Source organism: Candoia aspera, chromosome 4, assembly GCF_035149785.1.
Source record: "Candoia aspera isolate rCanAsp1 chromosome 4, rCanAsp1.hap2, whole genome shotgun sequence".
Lineage (NCBI taxonomy): Eukaryota > Metazoa > Chordata > Lepidosauria > Squamata > Boidae > Candoia > Candoia aspera.
In genome coordinates this window covers 95,056,327-95,079,164 of record NC_086156.1, presented here as the reverse complement: position 1 = coordinate 95,079,164, position 22,838 = coordinate 95,056,327, and the positions used below count along the sequence as shown (strand labels likewise).

The following is a 22,838-nucleotide window of genomic DNA, read 5'->3' as shown; positions in this document are numbered from 1 at the left end:
TAAGAAGAATAAGTGGTAAAGAGTAGGAAGAGAAAGAGGGAGGGAGTCTTCTGACTCTGTGCAACTCAATCTGTGTTGTGCATTTTGATGCTTCCCAATTACAGGCAGTTTTTTTTTTCTTTTTTTAAATTGAATATTGAATCAATAAACAGCCTGAGGCAGATTTGATTGCATTCAAAAGTCAACTTCCCAAATCAGTAGAATGACACTTTCCTTTGACTCTGTGAAACTCAGTCTTCAAAATCAGACTGTGCATGTTGATTCTTCCCTAGTTGTATAAATATAAATGATGAAAATAATGGAAATTAAAAAGGATTACTAAAAGAGAGAAATAATGAAAAGAGGAGTTTTCTGTGTATATTACTAATTTTTCCTCTTAATGAGTTGTTCTCTATTGTTTAGCTCTGGCCTAACAAGGATTAAGTAACATTTGGGGAAATATATGCAGCCCAGCAACCCAGCACTAGAGGCCAAAATGGAGAACACCTCCACAGCCACCATGTATTTCCCTTTGGTGCTCAGGTAGGATGGAACAAAGGAGAGCCACACACTGCAGAAGATCAGCATGCTGAATGTGAGACATTTGGCCTCATTGAAACTGCTGGGGAGCTTCCTGGAGAAAAATGCTACTGTGAAACTGGCAGCTGCCAGAACGCCCATGTAGCCCAGGACACAGTAGAACATGGTAGCTGAGCCTTCATTGCACTGCAGGATGATTTCCTCAATTTCTGAACAGGTGTCAACATATGGGAAAGGTGGAAATGTGAACAACCAGACTGTGCAGATGCCTGCTTGAATCAGGGAACAAGAAAGAACAATGGAGGTGGCCAGTCCTCTTCCCACCCATTTCCTCATCCTGGATCCTGGCTTGGTGGCCATGAAAGCCAGAACTACAGTGATGGTTTTTGCCAGCACAGAAGACACAGCCACGGAGAAGATGATGCCAAAACTGATTTGTCGGAGGAGACATACTATATTGCCAGGTGAAACGAGGAACTGCAGTGAGCACAGGAAGCAAAGGAGGAGGGAGAGGAGTAGGACGTAGCTGAGGCTTCGGTTATTGGCCTTGACAATGGGGGTATGGTGATGCTTCACAAATGTTGCCAGCACCACTACTGTGCAGAGAGAGAGAAAAAGTGCCAGAATGACTAGACTTATTCCCATTGGTTCTTCATAGTTTAAGAAATATATTTTCTTTGGAAGACATGAATCTTGGTCCTTGCTGGGATGTTGCTCTTCTGGGCACTCAGAACAATCATGCATGTCTAGAATATAAGCACATATTTTTTTATATGTTCATATTCTATAGTCATTGCATTACTTTGTACTTTGATATCCTATGCTGCTACTATTCATCTCACTTCCTACTATTTCATTTAAGATTTAGTAAGCTGAGGTTAGAAAGGTTTCTCTCTCTCTCAACTATTTTTTCATGGTTATTAATGTGTGCCTTACATTATGTCTAACTAGTTATTTATTTTGTATAATACAGTTGGCCATATAAGTTTCTAAAAATAAATGAATGAAAAATAAATGAAATGAAATGATAAAATGACTTTTTAGGGTAAAATCAAATGAATGTTCATATTCATAAATACAACAGTGCTTAAAGTGGATAATTTGATGCACAGTTAAAAATGAGCAAAAGAGAAAGGAAAAGTGTTTTTGTTTTTTTTGATCAAATCTATTAATTGCTTGAATTAAAGAAAAAAAAGGTTTTTTTAATATATAGAAAGAGGTATCCTAAAGTCTAAATAGACAAATAAACAAGTAAATCTGTACTACAGTGATATGTCCTATGTTCTCCAGTCTAAATCCTGGTGTGTATTTACAACCTTAAGATCTACTCTGTTCAACATGTTCCTTACCATTCTGGCTTGAAATTTTCTCTTTGGGACATGCAAGACAGTCATAACAGCAAAATGGCTTCCCCTCCTGCTTTCTTTTGAAATTACCTGGGATGCAGCTCTCAGTACACACTGAAATAGGTAGGGTCTGCCCAAGAAGTGAAACAAGAAGAAAAATGTTAGCATTCAATCAGGTGTTTGAAAAAAAAAAGCTGAAAAATCATGATTGATTGATATTCAGCAAATTAAGGATGCTATTCTATTTTATTAAATTCTATTTTAGTCTCAGACCATGCTGAAATTAATTCAGTGGGACTCATGATAACTGAAATATTATTTCCAAGCACTTCATCTCTTGCTGTGAATAATACAGACATTTTAAATATAATTAAACATTTTAAATATAATTAAAGAGAAATTAACATATTTTTCAGGCTTATTTTAAAATACAGAATTTAATGCAGTGGTCTGGGATATAATGAATGCATTTACAAGAGGGTGGCATACAGGTGAATATGATAGGGGTAAAAGATGGCATCCTCAAAAGAGATCACAAATTTATAAGAAAGCGCAGTGGCATCTTGTCCCATGAGCCCAACTGCAGAAACAATGCATCACACCAATTACTCAGTAGTAGTGCTAGTACTAGTAGTAGTAGTTGTTGTTTATTAATTGATTAGTCCTGTGACCTTATTAATAAAATAAAAAAAGAAAATACTATACAGAGTCTAATACCAAAAAGAAAATAAATAAAAGAAAATACAATAATAAATATTGATAATACAAGGAGTCAGTAATCAGATATATCCCTTACGGGATACCCCAATTAGTTATAGACCATTAAGCCTTATTGGAATTGTGGCTACAATGTATGCAGAGCACCTGTTCAGCAAAATAGAAGACTGGGTTATAGAAAATAATCTTTTAGTGGAGGAACAGGCTGGATGTAGACCAGAGCACTTCACAAGAGACAATTGTTTTACTTTGTATCATCTTCTATCAAAGCAACTAACAAATGGCAAGACACTGTTTACCACATTTAGAGATCTTAGTCTGGCTTTTGATTTGATCAATAGCAATATTCTGTGGATGAAATTGTCCAGCTTAAATATGGAAGCCAGACTCTTACATTTGGTTAAGGCCCTCTATTCAGACACACATCTGAAAGTTTGTACAGGTATAAATGGCTCTCTAACTAAGAGTATACCCACCTTCAGTGGCATCAGACAGGGTTGTATACTAGCCCCAATGCTTTTTAACCTGTATGTCAATGATTTACTGGATTCCTGTATGATGTAGGCACTCATATGCCAAGGATCCTTCATAAATTTATTAATATTCTGCTATATGCTGAAGACATGGTTCTAATGGCACATTCCCAAATAGGCCTGAGAAGACTGCAGCAAAAACTGAATAACTACTATGCTCTCAATTTTCTAAACATCAATACAAGCAAATCCAAAGTGATGGTATTCAGCAGAAAAAGTGTGAAATATAACTGGCGGATAATTGAGGAGTCTATTGAACAAGTGATTTTTTTTCAATTATCTAGGAGTGTTTTTTACCAGCACAGGCCTGAGGTTAAATCATTTCAAAAAAGCTTGGCAAGAGCCATGGCAAGTAGCAAAAGATCATATAAACTATTTAACTACCATTATGCAGGCAATCTGAGCCCTATATTGAAAGGGTTTGGGGCCAAAATAGTTCAAATGCTGACCTATGGTGCAGAATTGTGGGATTTAAATAAAGCTTGAACAAATCCAGACCCACTTTTAAAGATGCTTATTGGGAACTGATAAGAATATGTCTGCCCCTGCAGTCAGAGTGGAATTAGGTATCAATTCCTTACATAGCCATTTAATGATTAAAGTTTTTACCTACTGGCTGAGGATTCAATCAATGGATTCTTATCGACTTTCCAAAATATGCTTAACAGAACAGGTACTGTAAATATGGCACAGCCCAATTCTTGGGTCAGCCAACTTTTTGAAGTTACTTCAAGACATGGATTTTCCAATCAGTATTTCCTCTCAATGGTCTCCCAGACAAGGGAAATTTTTAAACAGTGAATCCTGGATATTAATGCGCAAACTGACATGGAATTATTAACTAAAAATAGATCTTTAAGGTGGTTGGCTAAGAATAAAATTACTTTTCAACCCGAAAAATATCTATCAATGAGCCTGTCACAATTTTTAAGAAGGGCCTATTCTAGAGCTAGATTTGAGTTGCTGGATTCCATGGCCAAATATGGGCACTTCCATGTCTTGCCATATCATGAGAGGACCTGCATATGCGGTTCTCCAACCATTGAAAATATTTCTCATATTCTGTTTAATTGCCAATTATAGGTATCCATTAGGCTTAAGTATCTATCATCCCTATTAGAAAGAACAGCACACTGGGATCCAAACCTTATCTCCTCCTGGGTTCTAATGTACACCAATTACTTATGAAACAGTGTCTCTGGTCTCCAACAGAGTTTCCCACATTACAGGTTCTTCCTCCCCTGCTCCAATGCCAAACACAAAACCTGGATGGGCACATTTTCAGAGGGAACATCTCCCTGCTTCCCCATTCAGGTCAGGACTGTCCTCTCCTGCCAGATTACAATGTGGAGGTATTACAGGGTGTTATTATTAATGCATGGAAATTTATTGCAAGACAATCTGCCTTCAAGAGCAACAGCCAGAAACTACAGTAAGGCTTCTGAACACCTGGTTCTCATGACATGATGATGCTTCCATCCAACCAACCTCATGTCAAAGTTAAATAGTGGAAAGAGAAATCCAAATCTGGTTGCACCCTTATGGGAGCAGCCACTGGGTTCATCTCTCATCCCAATATCCGTAGACAGAAACCACAACTCTTGCGGACATTGCAGGAAAATACTACAGTTCCATGTATTTTCTTAATTATAGAAGAAATAATCTCATTTTTAATTACTGAAGCAGAATGATTAGAATAACATATTGTATTCAGTTCATTACCAATGCTTTTTTTTAGCATGACTGGTTTAAAAATCTTCATTTATATTTTCCCCCTGCTTCTAATATTACTAGAGGCTTCATCAAGCATGATTAACATTGAATTTGGACCAATTCATTTTGTCAGCCTGCCCACTACTTTTTAAATTCTTGTTATATTTTATTTTAAACTTTTAATTGTTTTTCAAATAAATTAGTAAAAGTTATTTGCTTCTTAACATTTTTCTGAACATCAATATGTTTTATTCCTTAAAAAACCCTCTCTGAAGGGTATTTCAAATAACCTGTGTCACAACTAAAACTCAGTTTTATTTGTAAAAAATATGTCTATAATATTTTTTCTATGTTAAATGATATAGAGCTATTTTTTTTGTATATCTTCCCTATAATTCAAGCAAAATAATGCAAAACCTACTTGGTTGAAAGTCCTGGGCCAGGTGATGGCTTCCTCATGGACGGTGAACTTTTCCTCTTCAACCCAGGGATCCAGTTTCCCAACTTTCACTCGATGGAAGGATTGGTTTGGGAATGTGACCCAGTTTATAATATCAAATCCAACTATCAATTCCCTCCTCTGATCAAACAGAATCCTATCCCCAGCACTGTTATTAAATGAGATCCTTTTCAGAAACCGGTGGAGCTGAGTAAAAATGCATACACAAATGTTGGTAAGAAAACAGAATCAGTAATAAATACACTATTTTCACATCAACTGCTGCAGCATTGTGTGCAGATGCTCGACTTGCTCTCAGAATTTGGTTCATCCCTTCAGACCCATTATGTGACTCCAGTACGGGCTGAAAAAGTTCCATGCTCCTCATTGTCCCATAGAAGCAACACCTTCTTTATATGCCATTTTAATTTAAAATGATAACAATTATTTCAACATGGTTCACAATGTTCTAATGATTAAAAACATGTTGTCCAACTATAAACCCCAAGTATAAAACCAACTGAGTTGATCAGCTGAAAAAAAAAAGAGTATAAGTTTGCTGTCTATGTGGGGAGACACATTTCTTATCTAGCAGATATTACTATCAATAGTCAATATTATTTGAAAATGTGAAGAAAAAGCAACAAAGTTGAATCCAGAGTATGTAGTATTGCACTTGTTTTCTAAAATGTATGAGGTGGTTAAGGTGTTTTTTTCAATCTTTATTTTTATTTTTTTAATTCAACACATATACTTGAATTCCTTGGAAGAATCTGTTGTTGTTGTTGTTGTTTTGCTTTTTGATGAATCTGCTTTGGTTGAGCTGGATCTTGTCATACTGATATTTCTGTGAGAAAGTGGTTTGTTGCTAAAATTTTCCTTTGTGTGGACTGGAAAATATATATAAAAAACAGTAATTGGAGAGGTTTTCCTCCCCTTCCTGGAGGTTTGTTCTGACTTTTATTTTCAAGTGATCTCCCACTTTTATTTTGTATTTTATGACACTAAAGGGAGCCATTGACCATTGGGAAGAGTGCAGCCAAGAGGCTCAAGGCATATGGGCTTTTTCAGAGCCATCTTTGAGGAGCTGACTGATAAAGTTACCCAGTCTATTGAAAATAAATTTCTGGAATTGCAGAAATGGTTTGATGATAAACTGGAAAAGACTGCTGGAGACATTAAACAGCTAACTGACAGAGTTGAAGTTTTATAAAATTAGATGGATTCTAGAGACTTGGACAGAGAAAGAGAACTGGACAAAATTGCATTGCTTGAGGTTAGAGAAAAGGAATTTTGTTTGAGACTGCAAGGGATCCCAGAAAACAGGGATAAGGATATAAGGGAAAAGATTTCCCAAGCACTAGCAAAGTCACTAAAATGGGAGGAAGACAGGATGGATGAAGAGTTGCATAAAATCCTTTGTATTAACTCAAGGTATGCCACAATGAATAAGAAAGCAAGAGATATTCTGGTTCATTTTTCCAGGAAAAGAACAAGGGATCAAGTTCTACGAAGTTACTTTGATACAAAATTAAGAATTGACGATGTGGATATAATTGTTTTAAAAAGAAATTCCTGTTAATTTTAAGAAAAAGTAAAGAATATTCATTTTTACAGATGTTTTGAAGCAGAACAAGATTATATTTCTTTGGAATAAGTTGGAAAGTATAATTTTTACTTATCAGCAACAGAGATTTAGATGAACTTCAGTTCCAAAGACTAAGGATTTTCTTGCCAAATATGGGGTAAACTTGGAGCAGCGCTCTGTGGAAGATAAAGAATAAGCTTTACAAGATCACCAACATTTAGAGGATACTGAACAGGATGCGGAGATGGGAACCACATCTAAGGACTTTGATGGACATTTTGCCTAGAAATTGAGTATAAATATGTTACTTGGAATATAAATCAAGCTAATGTTTCTCAAAAAAGAAAGATCTTTCATTATTTGAGAAAGTTAAATTGTGATATGTCTACAGGAAATTCATATAAGAAAAAAAGGTGTTAAATATTTGACAAATTTTTTGGGGGAAGAATTTATTTCTACAGGTTTGAAAAAGATTAATGGACTTGTTTTATATGTTAAACCACAATTGAAACAAAGGTGTTTAATTTTTGATGAACATGGTAGATATATGGCAGTTGAAGTAGAGATGCAGGGATTTAAATCTATAATTCTTGGAGTATAAGTCCCACACTAGGACAAAGAGAAATTTTTAGACATCTTATGGATCAACGGTCACATTTGTTCATATCAGAATTGTTTTTTTGTTTTGTTTTGTTTTTCCTGCTGGGAGACTAGAATGGAGTAGTTTCCCCATTAATTGACAGAATCTCAAGTAAAGTAATTAAACTTAAACAAGGAAAACTACCAAAGTCCTTTTTTTTTTTTTTTTTATGACAATTTGGCTCTGGTGGACTCTTGGAGACAGAAAAATGGAATCTTAAGAGAATATACCTTTTTTCTGAAAGGCACAAATCCTTTTCAGGAATTGATACAATATGGGTTTCAAAAAAATTGGCTAATAAGATGCTTATAACATTTTACCCAAGACATTTTCAGATCATAATCCAGTCAGTTTAGTAATTAAAACAAATCCTTCCACCTTTAGATGGAGACTAAGTGAAGCATTGTTACAAAAAGAAAAGGTGGTGGAAGATGGTAAAGGAGATTAAATGAACATTATGACATTAATTTGGATAAGGGAAATGATTTAAAGCCTGGGATATTTTATTCAATATAACCATGACTTAAGAAATCTCAAGAAAAAGAGCAGACCATATTGGACCAAATTAAATAAAGGAGGAGACTGAGTTATACAAAAAGCCCATATTTTGTATCAGCTTAAACTTTTGCATCAATGACTATCTATATTAACTGTAAGAGGAATAGAGACCAATTTGAACTGTCCAGAAGAGACACTTCAAATTTGCAAATAAGCCAGGGAGATAGCTAGCCAATAAATTAAGGAGAGAGAGAGAAAATAAAATGCTATGAAAGATTCAAGAAGGCAAGATTGCTTTAATAGATAATGAAATAATTTAAAAAATCCTTTCATGACTTTTACTCAAATTTGTATAAAAAACAAGAGGTTTCTTTGGAAAAGATGTATGGATATTTGGGGGGAAAAAAGTTACCAAAACTCTCACAGTCACAGAGATGAATTATGAATAGCCCTATACCAACTTTTGAAATAGTTGAATATAATAAAGATTAAACCAGGGAAAGCACCACGGTCAGATGGGATGTCAATCCTGTATTACACATGTTTTAAGGAGCAACTTATTCAACCTCTTCAAAGGATGATGAAGTCAATATTGCAGGGATCTGCAGTGCCATACAAATGGAAAGAGTCCAATATTGTTACCAAAGGTAGGACAAGATCTTACTTTAACTAAAAACTATAGACCAATTTCATTGTTGAACAATGATTATAAAATATTTACGTCAATATTGGCTGATAGACTAAAGATGATTTTGCAAGACTTTATTCACGATTATCAATGTGGTTTTTTACCTAAACGACAATTAAGAGACAATGTGAGAATAGTATTGGACATTATTGAATATTTAAAATACCATAATGAAAATCAAGCAGTGTTGACCTTTTAAGATGCAGAAAGCTTTTGACAACTTGAATTGGTCCTTTATGTTCAAAGTTCTGGAAAACATGAGCTTTGAAGAAAACTTTAAGTTGATATAAAATTTTAATTAAGTTGAGATACATACCTCAAAAAGCATGTATTATTGTTAATGGTGACTTAACCATACATGTGAGATACAGAAAAGGATAAGACAAGGCTGCCCCTTGTCCCCTTTACTTTTTTATTCTAGTTTTGAAAGTGTTAAATTGAGATATTAGATTAAGATGAAAATGTGAAGGGTCTGAAGATCAAAAAGGAAGCTTTTAAATTCAGGGCTTTTGCTGATGATTTAGTTTTGATGCTACAATACCCCTTGAATGATATTGAACATTTGATGAAAAAAATGAAAGATTTGGGGGCACTGGCTTGCTTTAAACTAAATAAGGAAAAAAAAAATACAGTGTTTGGTTAAAAATATGACCCTTCAATACCAAGAGACATTGATGAACAAGACTGCTTTTAAGATTGAAAAAAAGGTAAAATACTTGGAAGTTACATTATCAAATATGAAATGTATGTTGATTGAGAACAATTATGTTAAGGTGTGGAATTATGTAAAAAAAACTTATCAAGATGGGATAAACTGCAACTATTATTGTTGAGATGGATTTCAGTGATTAAGATGAGTGCTTTACCTAGAATGTTATTTATATTTCAGTCAGTACCAGTTTTGAAAATGGATGTACCATTTAAACAATGGCAAAAAGGTATTTCTAAATTTATATGGCAAGGTAAAAAACCAAGAATTAAATATAAATTGTTACAAGATGCTAAAGAATGGGGAGGGTTAGGGTTACCTGATTTGAAATTGTACTTTGGTGCTTGTTGTTTGCTTTGTATGAAGGAGTGGGTGACCTTGAGGAATAAGAAACAATTGGAATTGGAGGGGCATGATTTGAGATTTGGGTGGCATGGCTTTATGATATGATAAAGTTAAAGTTAATATGGATTTTAAAAATCATTTTGTTAGACTTGCCATATTAAAAGTTTGGAGTAAATATAAAACAAGGGTGTCTCCTAATGTACCTTTGTGATTACCACCACAAGCAGTTTTTTTTTTTAGAAGAGAGATGATTGTGAAACATCTTGGCTGTTGTATGCTGAACTACTAACCTTTGTGGAAGGAGAGCCTAAGCTAAAAACAAGAGAACAGTTAGAAATGGAAGGTCACACTTGTCATTGGTTTACTTTTGCACAATTCCCTGAACAATTTACCTTGGATGAGAAGACTTATAATTTTGTTAATGAAAAAACCCAGTTAGAATTGAATTTATGTACTAATGATGAGTATGTTATCACTAAGATGTATAAAATATTATTGCAAGTAAACTTGGAGGGCGAATATGTTAAAGAATGTAGGATCAAATGGGCAAAAAACTTTGCATATAATATCATGCTTGATCAATGGGAGAATATGTGGCACAAAGGTTTGTATTTGTGAAATTTACATTGAATTACAATTTGATAGAGAAACTGTATAAGATGACTTACCATTGGTATTTAATACCCAATAAGTTGTTGAAGATGTATAAAGGGTTCAGCTTCATGTTTATTATAGCCCTAAGGTCAGACACAATAAAACAATACAATAGCAACAATCTTACATTAATACATACATACATACATGGGACGCGGTGGCGCTGCGGGTTAAACCGCTGAGCTGCCGATCGGAAGGTCGGCGGTTCGAAACCGCGCGGCGGGGTGAGCTCCCGTTGCTCGTCCCAGCTCCTGCACACCAAGCAGTTCGAAAACATGCAAATGTGAGTAGATCAATTGGTACCGCTTCGGCGGGAAGGTAACGGCGTTCCGTGAGTCATGCCGGCCACATGACCACGGACGGGTCCTTAGGGACAACGCCGGCTCCAAGGCTTAGAAACGGAGATGAGCACCGCCCCCTAGAGTCGGACACGACTGGACTTTACGTCAAGGGAAACCTTACATACATACATACATACATACATACATACATATATATATATATATATATAACACAAAAGCAATTACTCTTGTAATATTATGATCCAAAATTAATTAAGAATGAGAATACTAAAATAAATTGAAATAAAATACTATGTTAAGAAATTCTAAATCTAAGTGATGGTGCAGCATATTGTGCAGATGGTAGCACAAAACTGGGCAACCTGGGAGAATATTTTTATGTCCTTGTCCAAAAGAAGTAGCATTAGAAAGAAATCACTCTCCCTGTCTGGAAATTTCTTCAATAATGGATATATATAAGGATCTGTCTAGAGTACTTATATTGGGAACAGTATACCAACATATGGCTTAGGGTTTCTGTTGAGCTGTCACCACATGGACATAACCGAAGGTGCATAGGAATACCCTTAAAATGTCCAAAAAGGACTGCTGAGGGCAGTGTGTCCAGCCTGGCTAAAGTGAAAGCTTTACAAAATTTCAAAATTGTGATATATGATAAATAAGAAGCTGGAACCAACACTTCCAGAAGATAATGACAGATCCTGGGATGTAGCAGGATCTTCAATTTATTTGGATGTATAAAGGGGTATCAGATATATATTGGAAATGTTCCCAAGGTGAAGATAACTTTCTTGGACCTGTAAGATAGTGAAGAAATATTGGGATCAGATATGTATTATAATTCAAAAGATTCTTAAGATGAATGTACAATTGAAACCAGAAGTTATTCTTTTGGGCTTGATGGATAAACAATTTGAAATAAAATTTGGGACTTTGATTTTGTATTTGATAATGGCAGCAAGACTTTTGTATACACAAAGGTGGAAGGATTCACAAATCCCCACAGTGGAAGAATGGATGGTGAAACTAATAGAATTGGCAGAGATTGTGAAACTGACAGCATTGGCTAGAGAAAATAATTTGTCTGGATTTGTTTTTACATGGAAACCATTTTGGGACTTTTTCCTTGTAGCAGAAAAAATGTAGTTTTGATTTTGGATTTTGAAGATTATGTTGTTATAGTTTGTAGAAATAATGTTTATTATGGTTAGAATTAGAGTAAGAGGTATTTGTATCCATGCTGGATAAGGTCAGTACTCACTTCTTTTGTATTTCTTTCTATCTCTGCACGTTTTAATTTGTCTTTTTTCTTTTAGTCTTTCTACAAACTTTCTGTATATATTTTTCTATTTTATCTATATTTTTAAACTTTATTAAAGTTTTTTTTAAGAAAAAGATCATTAAGGTAGGGGATGGAAGTAAGATGTTCCATATCATGAATAGCCCATAATTTCTCCATCATTCCTGAGTAGAATGTACAGTAGTTGCTAAATCAGGATCTCAATCCATGAACCTATCCCCACAAAAAGATTGCTTAAGTCCTGACTTAGCTGCTTTAGACCACCAGGGATTATTGCTTACTTCCATAGGACAGATAGTGGCATAGTCCAAAACAGTAAGTGTATCCTGTTTCCCACAAGATGTCTTGGGCTGGATAGACCCCACAATGTCTACCTCCACTGTCTGGATTGTAGTTCCCATGACAGAAAAAGGCTATCAATGTATCTTCTGTTTGTTCTTGCTGTTTCCACCCCTCGGCTAAAATTACATAATTTTACTTATCAGTCACTTCCTGCCATATCCGTCCAGCAAAACAAATTAACTTACCTTTGATGTGATCATGTGTTAGGAGAAAAAAATAAATAAATAAGGAATGAACACAATGCTGTGGCTTTGGCTGAGAAGCCAAATTATTTGCAGAGAATATTGGCCAGATGGAATGATGCAAAGCAAATATGAATCTGAAAATTAGAATCACAAAGGCCAAGGTACTTCTGTTTGACTGGAGTGAACAGTTACAAGTCATATACAAATGGTGAATAACTAGAGCAGATAGATGAATTTAGTAACGTGTACTAAATATGAGAGATGAAAAATTAAGGAAGTAAAATACTGCTAGGAAAGTAGTGGGCTACATGTAATCGGAAAAGTTGTTGAAAGGAAAAAGAACGTCTTTGTATAAGAGCACCTTTTCTTGTTCCATGGAGAGGACAGTTGAGTGTGTACGATGAAAGGCAAGAGAGAGTCATGGATGAAAGGTGCTGAATGAATATGCATTAAATACCACGAGAAATGAAGAAAATTGAGATGATTTGACAGACTGAGCATAAATGAGAATTGAATGACAGAACATATTTATTAAGGAAGAGTGAATGGAATGAGAGGAAGGGGAAGGCTGAGAACTTCATGGAGAGATTTGATGAGATCCTTAAAAAGAGAGAGCTAAGGAGAGTTGAAGAACAATGAGCAATACTCTAAGCAGTGCATGGGCATGGGTGGAAGCTCGGAGGGTTAGGAAGTTGCGGATTGATAAGTTGGTGCAAACTAGATTTACCCATATACCTCCTTTGTGTCTATCTGATCCTTCCTTTTCTTTCGTTTACTGTGATTTGTATTAAAAAAAATAGTAGATTGTCTCTGCATGCAGGCTTGTGTGTAGAGAAAGGGGAAAAAAAGCAAAAATGTTCAGTACCTGCCATGGCTGTTGCACCTGGATATTCAGTTTCCCTGCATTTGGCATTCCATTGTGTTTCTGTTCCATCTGCATGGCATGTAAAGCATGAGCTACAATGTGCACTGCATTGTAGATATTGTAACTATCGCCAGTCATGCTCATTTCAAAAAAAGCCCCAGGAAGGTTCTCCAGTTTCTCCCTCATAGTGCAGATGCCACTATCTTTCTCATTCACCAAGGGACTGGGAAATGCACAGTCAAATGCATGTGCCCATACATCTTTGATAAAACCATCTTCTTTTGATAAGAAATGGTCCCTTGCCTGAACAAATTGCTGAAATCCTGGAACTTCACTGCTGTAAGCTGAAAAGGACAGGGCACCATGGATGTCTTGAATATCCCAGCTCCTTTGGTAAAACACTGATGCAAGATCCATTTGGGAGGGCATGACCCACACTTTACCTCTGGGCTCCATGGACATTGGTTCAATTTTAGGAAGGTATAGCAACAACCTCAAATGCAGAAGAGTTCTTTCATAGACAATTACTGCATTCGCTTTGCTGTTCATAAAGACATAAAAAGTTTCTACTAGCCACTCCAGATCCTTGAATAAACTACTGAAGTAAAATGGTTTGATTCTTTTTAAAAAGGCAATGCAAATGCCATGAAGAGGAAAAGTTGAAAAGGCCATCCTCGCAAATCTTCCGCCATCATCTTCCCTCACAAGGATCCCAATCCAGGTCCACTTGAAGAGCAGAAACAACTGAAGAAGTCCTTGGTACTGAACATTTTCATCTGGGACCATCTGGTAGAAGGAAAAGGATTCACTTTGATCCTGCATCTCTGGATGTGACCCATATATAATCTACAGGAATAAGAAAATCAATAGGAGCTTAGAGCAGGGAAAGAAATGAAGAAATATTTGCTAAAATAGCAGGTGTACCAAAATTCTAAATTTGGAGGTCATTTTCAAGCATTTAGCAAATTTCAATTTGTGTCAGAACTTAATTTAGCAGCCTTATAAGAGCAAAAATGTTGTTTTCTATTCATCAGACAATAGTATTTCAGTGATGTGCTTCCATTTCAAATTAGATGCTTTGGCATTATCAGAATAAGGTTTTCCATGAATTTCTTGAAATACAGGTCTTGATTGATGTATTTATTTATAGATAGATAGATTGATTGATTAAAATTTAACTTGCTCACAATTGAAAATCAACTTCAAGTCCAGCTCTCAGTTACCTATCTTGGAGAAAGGATAATGAGAAGCCTTGTATAATACAGTTTACTGAGTCAGAGGATTACTTTCTAGCTCTTATTTGAATATCATTTAAAAAAAAAATGATTTGTAATCATCTCCTGTTGATTCACTACCCTATAGTTTATATAAGTTACGGTATATTAATATTATGCTTGATCAATGGGAGAACATTTTTTTTTTTCTAAAGAAAAATGATAGATTAAAATTTAAGTTGCTTTCAATTGAAAATCATCTTCAAGGACAGATCTCATTCACATAACTTGGAAAAAGGAAAGTGAGAAACCTTGCATGGAAAAGCTTACTGAGTCAGAAGATAATTTTCTAGCTCTCCATAGTTGAACATCATGTTTCTATGAATTGGATTTAGAGTCTTCTGTTGATTCAAAACACTACAATTTGTTCCAGTTCAAAACAATTGGGGGTTTCCATATAATCTCTAGTTATTAAGCAACACTCCTTTTGTCTAATTTCATTGGGGCACTCTTCTAAACATCACGTCCCTTTCATAAAAGCCTTACAATCTGTCTATAAAACCAAATGCATTTTCCACATTGCCTCAGGCTTTAATACATTGGCTTTCTTTATATGCTGTGTTAATGACTGTAACCTAAGTATATGTCAAGCACACACAAGCATGTTTAATACTTACACAGATGTAGAAAGTTCAGAAAAATCTGGATGATTCATAAGATCTCACAGCTCACCATAAATCCTACCTGTGGAAGTTTGTGGATTCTCAAGATATCTGCCATGTCAATGGAGGTTTCAGAATAAAGAGCGCCAATGCCTGACACCAGGTTGTTCTGGATGCCACATTTGTAATTGGGGATCATTCTCTTCAGAGGTGAAAAAAGTTCCATTGTGGCATGATAAGTCCTTCTTCTATCATAGCTGTCAAAAATACTGAAGCCCAAGGTGACGTTGGGCAAGATCTGCGGGTTTTCATTGACCTCCTTCACAGCAAATATCAAAGCCAAAATATGCTGATAAAACTTTGTCTGGACTCTGCAATAACAATTGTATGTGTAAAAAGGAGCATCCTGCACCTATCAGAAAACATTTCAACAAATGTATGGTCCATTTAGAGATGTTATTAAAACGACATTCCATGTGTCATACTATTTCAATATATATCAGTTGATTCGTGTTATTATGGAGTGACCCAGAATTAATTCTCAGTAGAATAGTCCATTAATTTTTCCTGTGTTCTTGATTTTTTTTATTTTTTCTTAATTGTTAGCTGTAATAAATGAACTAAATGAAATTGAAAGCCTGCCATGAACTAAAACTGAAGGAGTACAAATTATATGCCTGTCTGCATGAACATCAGGCAGCAAACCTGGATGGCTGCATTGTCCATTTCTTATTTGCTTAGGTCATTTTCTCACTATCTTGCAAAGGATTCTGTGATTGCAGGGATTGTGATAGGTGAAAGTGGATCAGTGTTTCAACTGGGGATGAATCGATTGGGCCATGTTATCCCCTCCTGTTTCAGTATTTTGATGCCAACAGACTGAAAGTTGGTTTCAGCCTGGTTTGTAAGATTTTCTCTCCCCAAAGGGACGAAACACAGTAAAACCCATTACATAAAGAACAGCATTACTGTTTGATCAATCAATATCTGAAGAAAAGCAAACATTAGCTTTTGTTTATCCGACTTTAGGGTGATTTATTATTTATTTATTGAATTGATATAACCTCACATCTTATGCTTGTGAGAATGAACTTACTGTGGCATATGATTTAACTTGCAAAGGATTTGAACTAAAATTAGAAATATCTCAATATGTTAAAATGCTCTTCAATTTATAAGAAAGATTTAAAAATGACCTTCTAATCTGAACAATCATAACATGGTAACAGTACTGTATTTTATTAATGAGTTAACTTAGTCATAGAATAATGCATTAGTTCATTTATTAAGGAAAAATAAACGAATGTTATAAGCAAAAGAAGTAGTGTAAAAAGAAAATCTTTCTTACAGCTCTAAAAAAATACTAAAATTTCAATACATCCTAGAAATCGTCTTCTATAAACATGAATTGCGTTGAGATGGTTTTTCTCTTTTATCATGCAGAAAAATCTTGGTTCAATAGTAGCATTTCTGTGACATACTGTCAGGACCTCTTCATCTTCAATTAGTAAACTGAAGTAAATTAAACTGTTATTCCCTTGAGAACTTCAGAGAAATTAATCAGAGCTAAAATATTTGAACTGGAAAATTCCTTTGTCATTATAACTAATGTTGCTTTGTGTAGGGTTATCCCAAATATAATCTGGAATCCTGTACTCCATGCAGTGGGGCTGGGGATACTTACACAGCTTCACCAATAAAAGAAAGATGGGGATCTTCAAAGAAGTTATCTATTTCTGTAGGCATGAACATAAGAGACGTAATGGCACCAATGATGAGATCACCAGATTGGAAATAGTTGTGAGGAATAGGGAGAGGGTCACCAATAATGCAGTTTCTCATGTCACATTTCCAAACTATGTGAGACAAAAGCAGGAGTAAAACAATCAAGGTCATTGTGACAAATCTACCTCTATAGCAGAGCTTGACTGATGGAGGTTTTGAGTCTCCAGAACTAAAGTAGCATCATCTGCAGTACCACAACACCCTCACACTACTCAGAATTACTACAAAACCTTGAATAAAAATTATCAGGAATACATGGACGGGACTTCATCTGATCTAAGACTTGAGCTATACATGAGGAGAACCAGGGAATATTTGTATTCTTCCTAGGGTCTCAGTCCTTACTGGGTGTAATTTTGCCAGAGAGGCTTTAACAACAGGCAGAATTAATCACAGTAATTTTTAATAATTATTGATGGTGAGAAGAACTATCTTTAGATTTCAATTCCTCTGTGGTATGTGAGGAATCTGTTTTCTTACCTGGACATACACATCTCTGCTAGCAGGTTAATAGAACAACAAAGGACATGTCAATTTTGAAAGGAGCCAGTGTGAAAGAAATCTATAGAATGTGGAAGAAAGCCAAATAAATAAATAAATAAATAATCAAGGAATAGGGGCGCTGGTAAATGTGGTTTCATCTGTAAAGGCATATACATGGTGAGCATGAAGCTAGAAGTTCCAAAGGCGACTGTCCACTCAAACTGGATCAGGGAACTTTCAGAGGAAAGGCCATGCATGTGGAGGGTCCACATTGACAGCCCTCTGTTGTCAGTGCATGTGTGTTTCAAAACAAGTCATATATTTCTCAGAGAGTGGAGCACATTTTTGGGGGGCAGAGGGTCAGTGTAGGGTGTCAGCTATGCTGCTGAGCAAGGCATGAAAGAATGTGTATTGTCTCCCAGTAAGTAGTCTGACTTTGGTGCCTCCATTTGAAAGCCTTTCCTGCCCCTCCTATCTCACCACTCAAGGTGTGCATCTAATAAGGGCAAGGGAGATCCCTGCCTTGAAACCCAAAAGCCCCAGGCTATTTTACACTTTTTTTCCATGCCTTCAGCACACCTGATTTGTGTGTCTCAAAGAAGAACTGCAGGAAAGAAGCAGCATGGTAGGAAGCAGGAAACCTATGGGGGAAGAGTTGCTGCCCACCACCTACACCACCAGAATCAGCTCTTGTCTCTATATCCACTTGTCCTCCCTGTAGTAAGGTTCAAGCTGACTGCTGCTGAGGAAAGTGGCCCTCCTTGCTTCTTCCTCTTGCCCTCGGTTGCCGAAGCCTGGAGAGGAGGCTCAGTTCCTCAGTGATCTTTCTTGGAGCCAGGGACTTCTGGCCATGTCTTCTGCTCTGCCTCAACCTCTACTTCCAATATGCTGACATGATCACCCAATGGATTGACTGGCATTTTCTCCCACCTTGCCAGCCTCCAATTTATAGCAGTCCCATGATGGCCTCTGCTGCTTTTCTCTCCCCAGCAGGCCCAACTGCTCTACCTGATGTAATCTATCAGCCAGATTGATTAGCACTTTCTTCTTTAGTGCCAACCTTCTGCCTATGAGTGTGCCAATACTGGCCTCTGCTGCCTTTACCAGCTTGACTGTGTTTCAGCCTGATCTAGCTGGTGGAATCTCTCAAATCTCTATGGATGGTACTAGAAATCTCAATGGCCAGCATCCAACAAAGCCTTCCTGTCTCTCAGCAGCAGTGGTATTTCTTCCATTGAGGTTATTAGGGGATGACATCCCCTGAGAAGAGCAACCCTCTTAATTATAAACAGATTAATAGGCCCAAGCCTTGGACAAGTGAGTTGCTGTGAAAGTTTTCACTGTGTGCATTTGTCACTGTGCATCTGGGCTACACGCATATGGAGATGGTTGCCAAGAATAACAGTTGCATGCCAAGCTGGCAACCAAGAACGTGACCCATCCAAGGATGGAAGATGAACTCCTAGTTTCAGCACCTCAGCTCTGGAAATTCTGGGTGTCATATCTTCCAAATGAGCTACACCATGCTGCTTACCTGCCTGCCTGCCAAATTGGTTGCTGGGTCTCTCTTTAATCCTTGCTACCTATCATCTTTGCCTGAAAATAGATGCAGGGAAATATTTCAAGGATCTATTGCAGTGAAAATGGACTTTGAAGCTACTATCCACATAAATTTCATATATGTTGCTGAGAGGAGGAGGAGGAGGAGGAAGCATGGACACAAGAGTTATACATATTGAAGTTTTCTCATGAGACCCCATGTTTGAAGCTGTTTTGAGATCTTTACTCTCAAACTGTCTTGTACTGCATCTTGTTCATTAAGCTGCTTAATCTCAAATTCCTGCTCCTTTTTTTTTTTTTTCATATTAGACAGGACTAAGCTGCAGTAGATGAGGAGGCACTTGGATTAAAAGTAAATTCCTATACATTGTAGACTAGCCACCAGGGAGTCACCAGGAGTCAACAATGACTCAAAGGCAACCTCCTGACCAAAAAAAAAGGAAAAAAAGGAAAAAGGAAAAAGGAAATGAAAGGGAAAGGAAAGGAAAGGAAAGGAAAAGAAAGGAAAGGAAAGGAAAAAAGAAGGAGAAAAAAAAAGACAAATGAATCTAAATAATTCCTTCTAAAGATTACCTCAAAGAACCCATGCAGAGAACTGTCAAATATTTTATTTTAAATCTTAAATTGAAAAGGCACATTCTGAACAGTGGGAAAATAGAAAAAGGATAATTCATTACCGGTTGTATCTTTTAGTCTTTTCTTCTCATTGGCTTGTCTCTGTTGCCTAGCTTGGGCCTCAGAACAATTATGTAGAATTTTGGTAAAAATATGCAACCCAACAATCCAGCCCTGTGAGCCAGTATTGAGAAGACCTCCATGGCCACCATGTATTTTCCCTTAGTGCTCAGGTAAGATGGAACAAAGTATAGCCAAACACTGCAAAAAAGCACCATACCAATGGTGATCAACTTAGGTAGTGCTAGTAGTATTTCTGGCTAGGAAAGGCTTGATAAAACTAGCCAATGCCAGAAAGCCCATGTATCCCAAGACATAGAGAAGCATAACAGATGAAACCATTGCATATCAGTACAATTTCATCCATTTCTGAAAGCATGTTCACCTCTGGAAAAGGGGGAGAAGTTGCCAACCAAAAAATACAAATGACTACTTGAATAAGGGAGCAGAAAAGAACAATGTGGGTGGCCAGTCCTTTTCCCACCCACTTCTGCATCCCAAATCCTGTCTTACTGTCCAGAAAGATAGAACTCCTGGCTTGTACACAGCCCCTATTATGAAACTATTATTTACCAGCAATAAAAGGTACAAATCAGACAAAATAGATGTTACTGATACAAACAGTGGTAACACATATTTTAGCAAACATTGTTTCCTAAAATTTCAGCATTTAGTAAATGTGACCATTTAATAAGAACCATGGGATTTTGGATGTAGGAATTTGACGTGTAAGAAGAGAAAGTGGTGAAGAGAAGGAAGGAAGGAAGGAAGGAAGGAAGGAAGGAAGGAAGGAAGGAAGGAAGGAAGGAAGGAAGGAAGTCTTCTGTCTGTAAAACTGAACCTGCAAAATCAGATTATATATTTTGATGCTTCCTATAAAAGGCTGTTATTTTTAATTGAATTAATAAACAGCCCTCAAAGCGCAACTTGCAAAATAAATAGAATTACACTCTCTTCAAAGCAAACTGAATGATGGCTGATTCAGTGACTCCTAGTACATATATCCCAAGATAGGATAATTCCAATTTTAATATAGGGGTCATTCATTTATCACCTCACAAAATAATTCAGGAGATACAAATATAAATGAAAACTCTGGAGGTTTCAAAGAAGCATTACTAAAAAAAGAAAATACTGAAAATTGTATGTTTATTACTAATGTTTTCTCTTAATGAGTTGTTCTCTATTGTTGAGATCTGGCCTAAAGAGGATTATGTAACATTTGGGGAAATATATGCAGCCTAGCAACCCAGCACTAGAGGCCAAAATGGAGAAAACCTCCACAGCCACCATGTCTTTTCCTTTGGTGCTCAGGTAGGATGGCACAAAGGAGAGCCACACACTGCAGAAGATCAGCATGCTGAACGTGAGACATTTGGCCTCATTGAAACTGCTGGGGAGCTTCCTGGAGAGAAAAGCTACAGTGAAACTGGCAGCCGCCAGAAAGCCCATGTAGCCCAGGACACAGTAGAACATCGTAGCTGAGCCTTCATTGCACTGCAGGATGATTTCCTCAATTTCTGAATAGGTGTCAACATCAGGGAAAGGTGGAAAGGTGAAGACCCATGCTGTGCAGATGCCTGCCTGAATCAGGGAACAAGAAAGAACAATGGAGGTGGCCAGTCCTCTTCCCAGCCACTTCCTCATCCTGGATCCTGGCTTGGTGGTCATGAAAGCCAGAACCACAGTGATGGTTTTTGCAAGCACAGAAGACACAGCCACTGAGAAGATGATGCCAAAACTGATTTGTCGGAGGAGGCATACTATAATGCCAGGTGAAATGAGGAACTGCAGCGAGCAAAGGAAGCAGAGGAAGAGGGAGACAAGTAGAATGTAAGTCAGATTTCGGTCATTGGCCTTGACAATGGGAGTATGGTGGTACTTCACAAATGTTGCCAGCACCACAAGTGTGCAGAGAGAAAAAAAAAGTGCCAGAATGACTAGACTTATTCCCATTGGTTCTTCATAGGATAAGAAAGATATTTTCTTGGGAAGACATGAATCTTGGTCCTTGCTTGGATGCTGCTCTTCTGGGCATGCAGAACAATCAGGCATGTCTGGAATGTAAGCATATAAAATTTTTATGGTTGTTTTCTGATGTCATTTTATTGTTGTTTACCTTGGTATCCTGGGCTACTACTATGCATCTCACTTCCTACTGTTGCAGTTATTACTTAGTAATCAGAGATTAAAATGGATTTTTTTCTCTTAAGGGACTATTTTTTCCTGGTTGTTTACTGTTTGCCTTACATTTTTAGTAGAGGGCGAGCCAAGATTGTGATCAACTAATCTCGAGAACTCCTGAACTAACTCCTGGGACTGGCCTCACACCCTCTGGCTTAGCTCTACAGCCCAAAAATGCTATCCAGATGCAAGAAAAGAACCCATACCAGCCCCAGTAATGATACTGGGACCATAAATCCAACAAAGCAGAGAAACAGATAAGGATTGACTCTTACCTTCCTACCACAGAGATGACAAAAACCTGAGTAACAGATCTACAGCTTCAGAACTTCCCTCACTCCCAAATAATGCAACAATAACAATACTGGACTACTCCCCAACCCTCCCCAACTTCAGCCCAAGTCACTCCCTGGAGCAGGGAGGCAGAAAAGATAACCTCTTGGAACAATCCCCCCCCCATATCCCACGAATACATTTTTCAACCCTCCTATGAGATCTGCCTTTTTTCTGCAGAAACTTTGTTCTTTATACTGCAATGGCTAAATGATATTACAGTCAAGGCAGACAGTTTCCAGCAAGTCCTTGATCTGAAAATTCTCCATGGCAATCGGGGGGCTAAAATGGATCGCCACACTGGCATTCTGGTAGCCCATCCCTCAATATCCATAAGACATGTAAAAGCAGTTTCTACAGCCAACCACCACTGTGTGCTGCAGAAATAACAGGTGCTTTTAGAAATCTATCAGAACTGCCATCAGAACTTCCTCAGATGGAACAGTCATAAATGTATTGTCTCGTCCTTATCTCATCTCCTGTAAGATTTTCTTTATTGACCCAGCCAAAGAAATGTTAAGTGCATACTCCTGACTTTTAATCCGCCATCTCTCCCCAC

At 36.9% G+C, this 22,838-nt stretch overlaps 2 protein-coding genes across 2 annotated transcripts in view; both read right to left on the bottom strand.

Moving 5' to 3' along the window:
* Window positions 1-363: 363 nt before the first annotated feature.
* LOC134496713 (vomeronasal type-2 receptor 26-like) lies at window positions 364-17,101 on the bottom strand. Its single transcript, XM_063302422.1, has 6 exons — window positions 16,944-17,101; window positions 15,342-15,630; window positions 13,384-14,229; window positions 5,250-5,474; window positions 1,869-1,995; window positions 364-1,265 (listed from the first exon to the last, which is right to left on the bottom strand). Exons 1-6 carry the CDS (start codon window positions 17,099-17,101, stop codon window positions 364-366), a joined length of 2,547 nt encoding a protein of 848 aa, XP_063158492.1.
* Window positions 17,102-20,917: 3,816 nt separating this feature from the next.
* The window catches only part of LOC134496712 (vomeronasal type-2 receptor 26-like), a 31,913-nt gene continuing 29,992 nt past the window's right edge, over window positions 20,918-22,838 (bottom strand). The window contains exon 9 of the mRNA XM_063302420.1: window positions 20,918-21,819. Coding sequence (XP_063158490.1) covers window positions 20,918-21,819 — 902 coding nt within the window. The remainder of the gene's footprint in view (window positions 21,820-22,838) is intronic.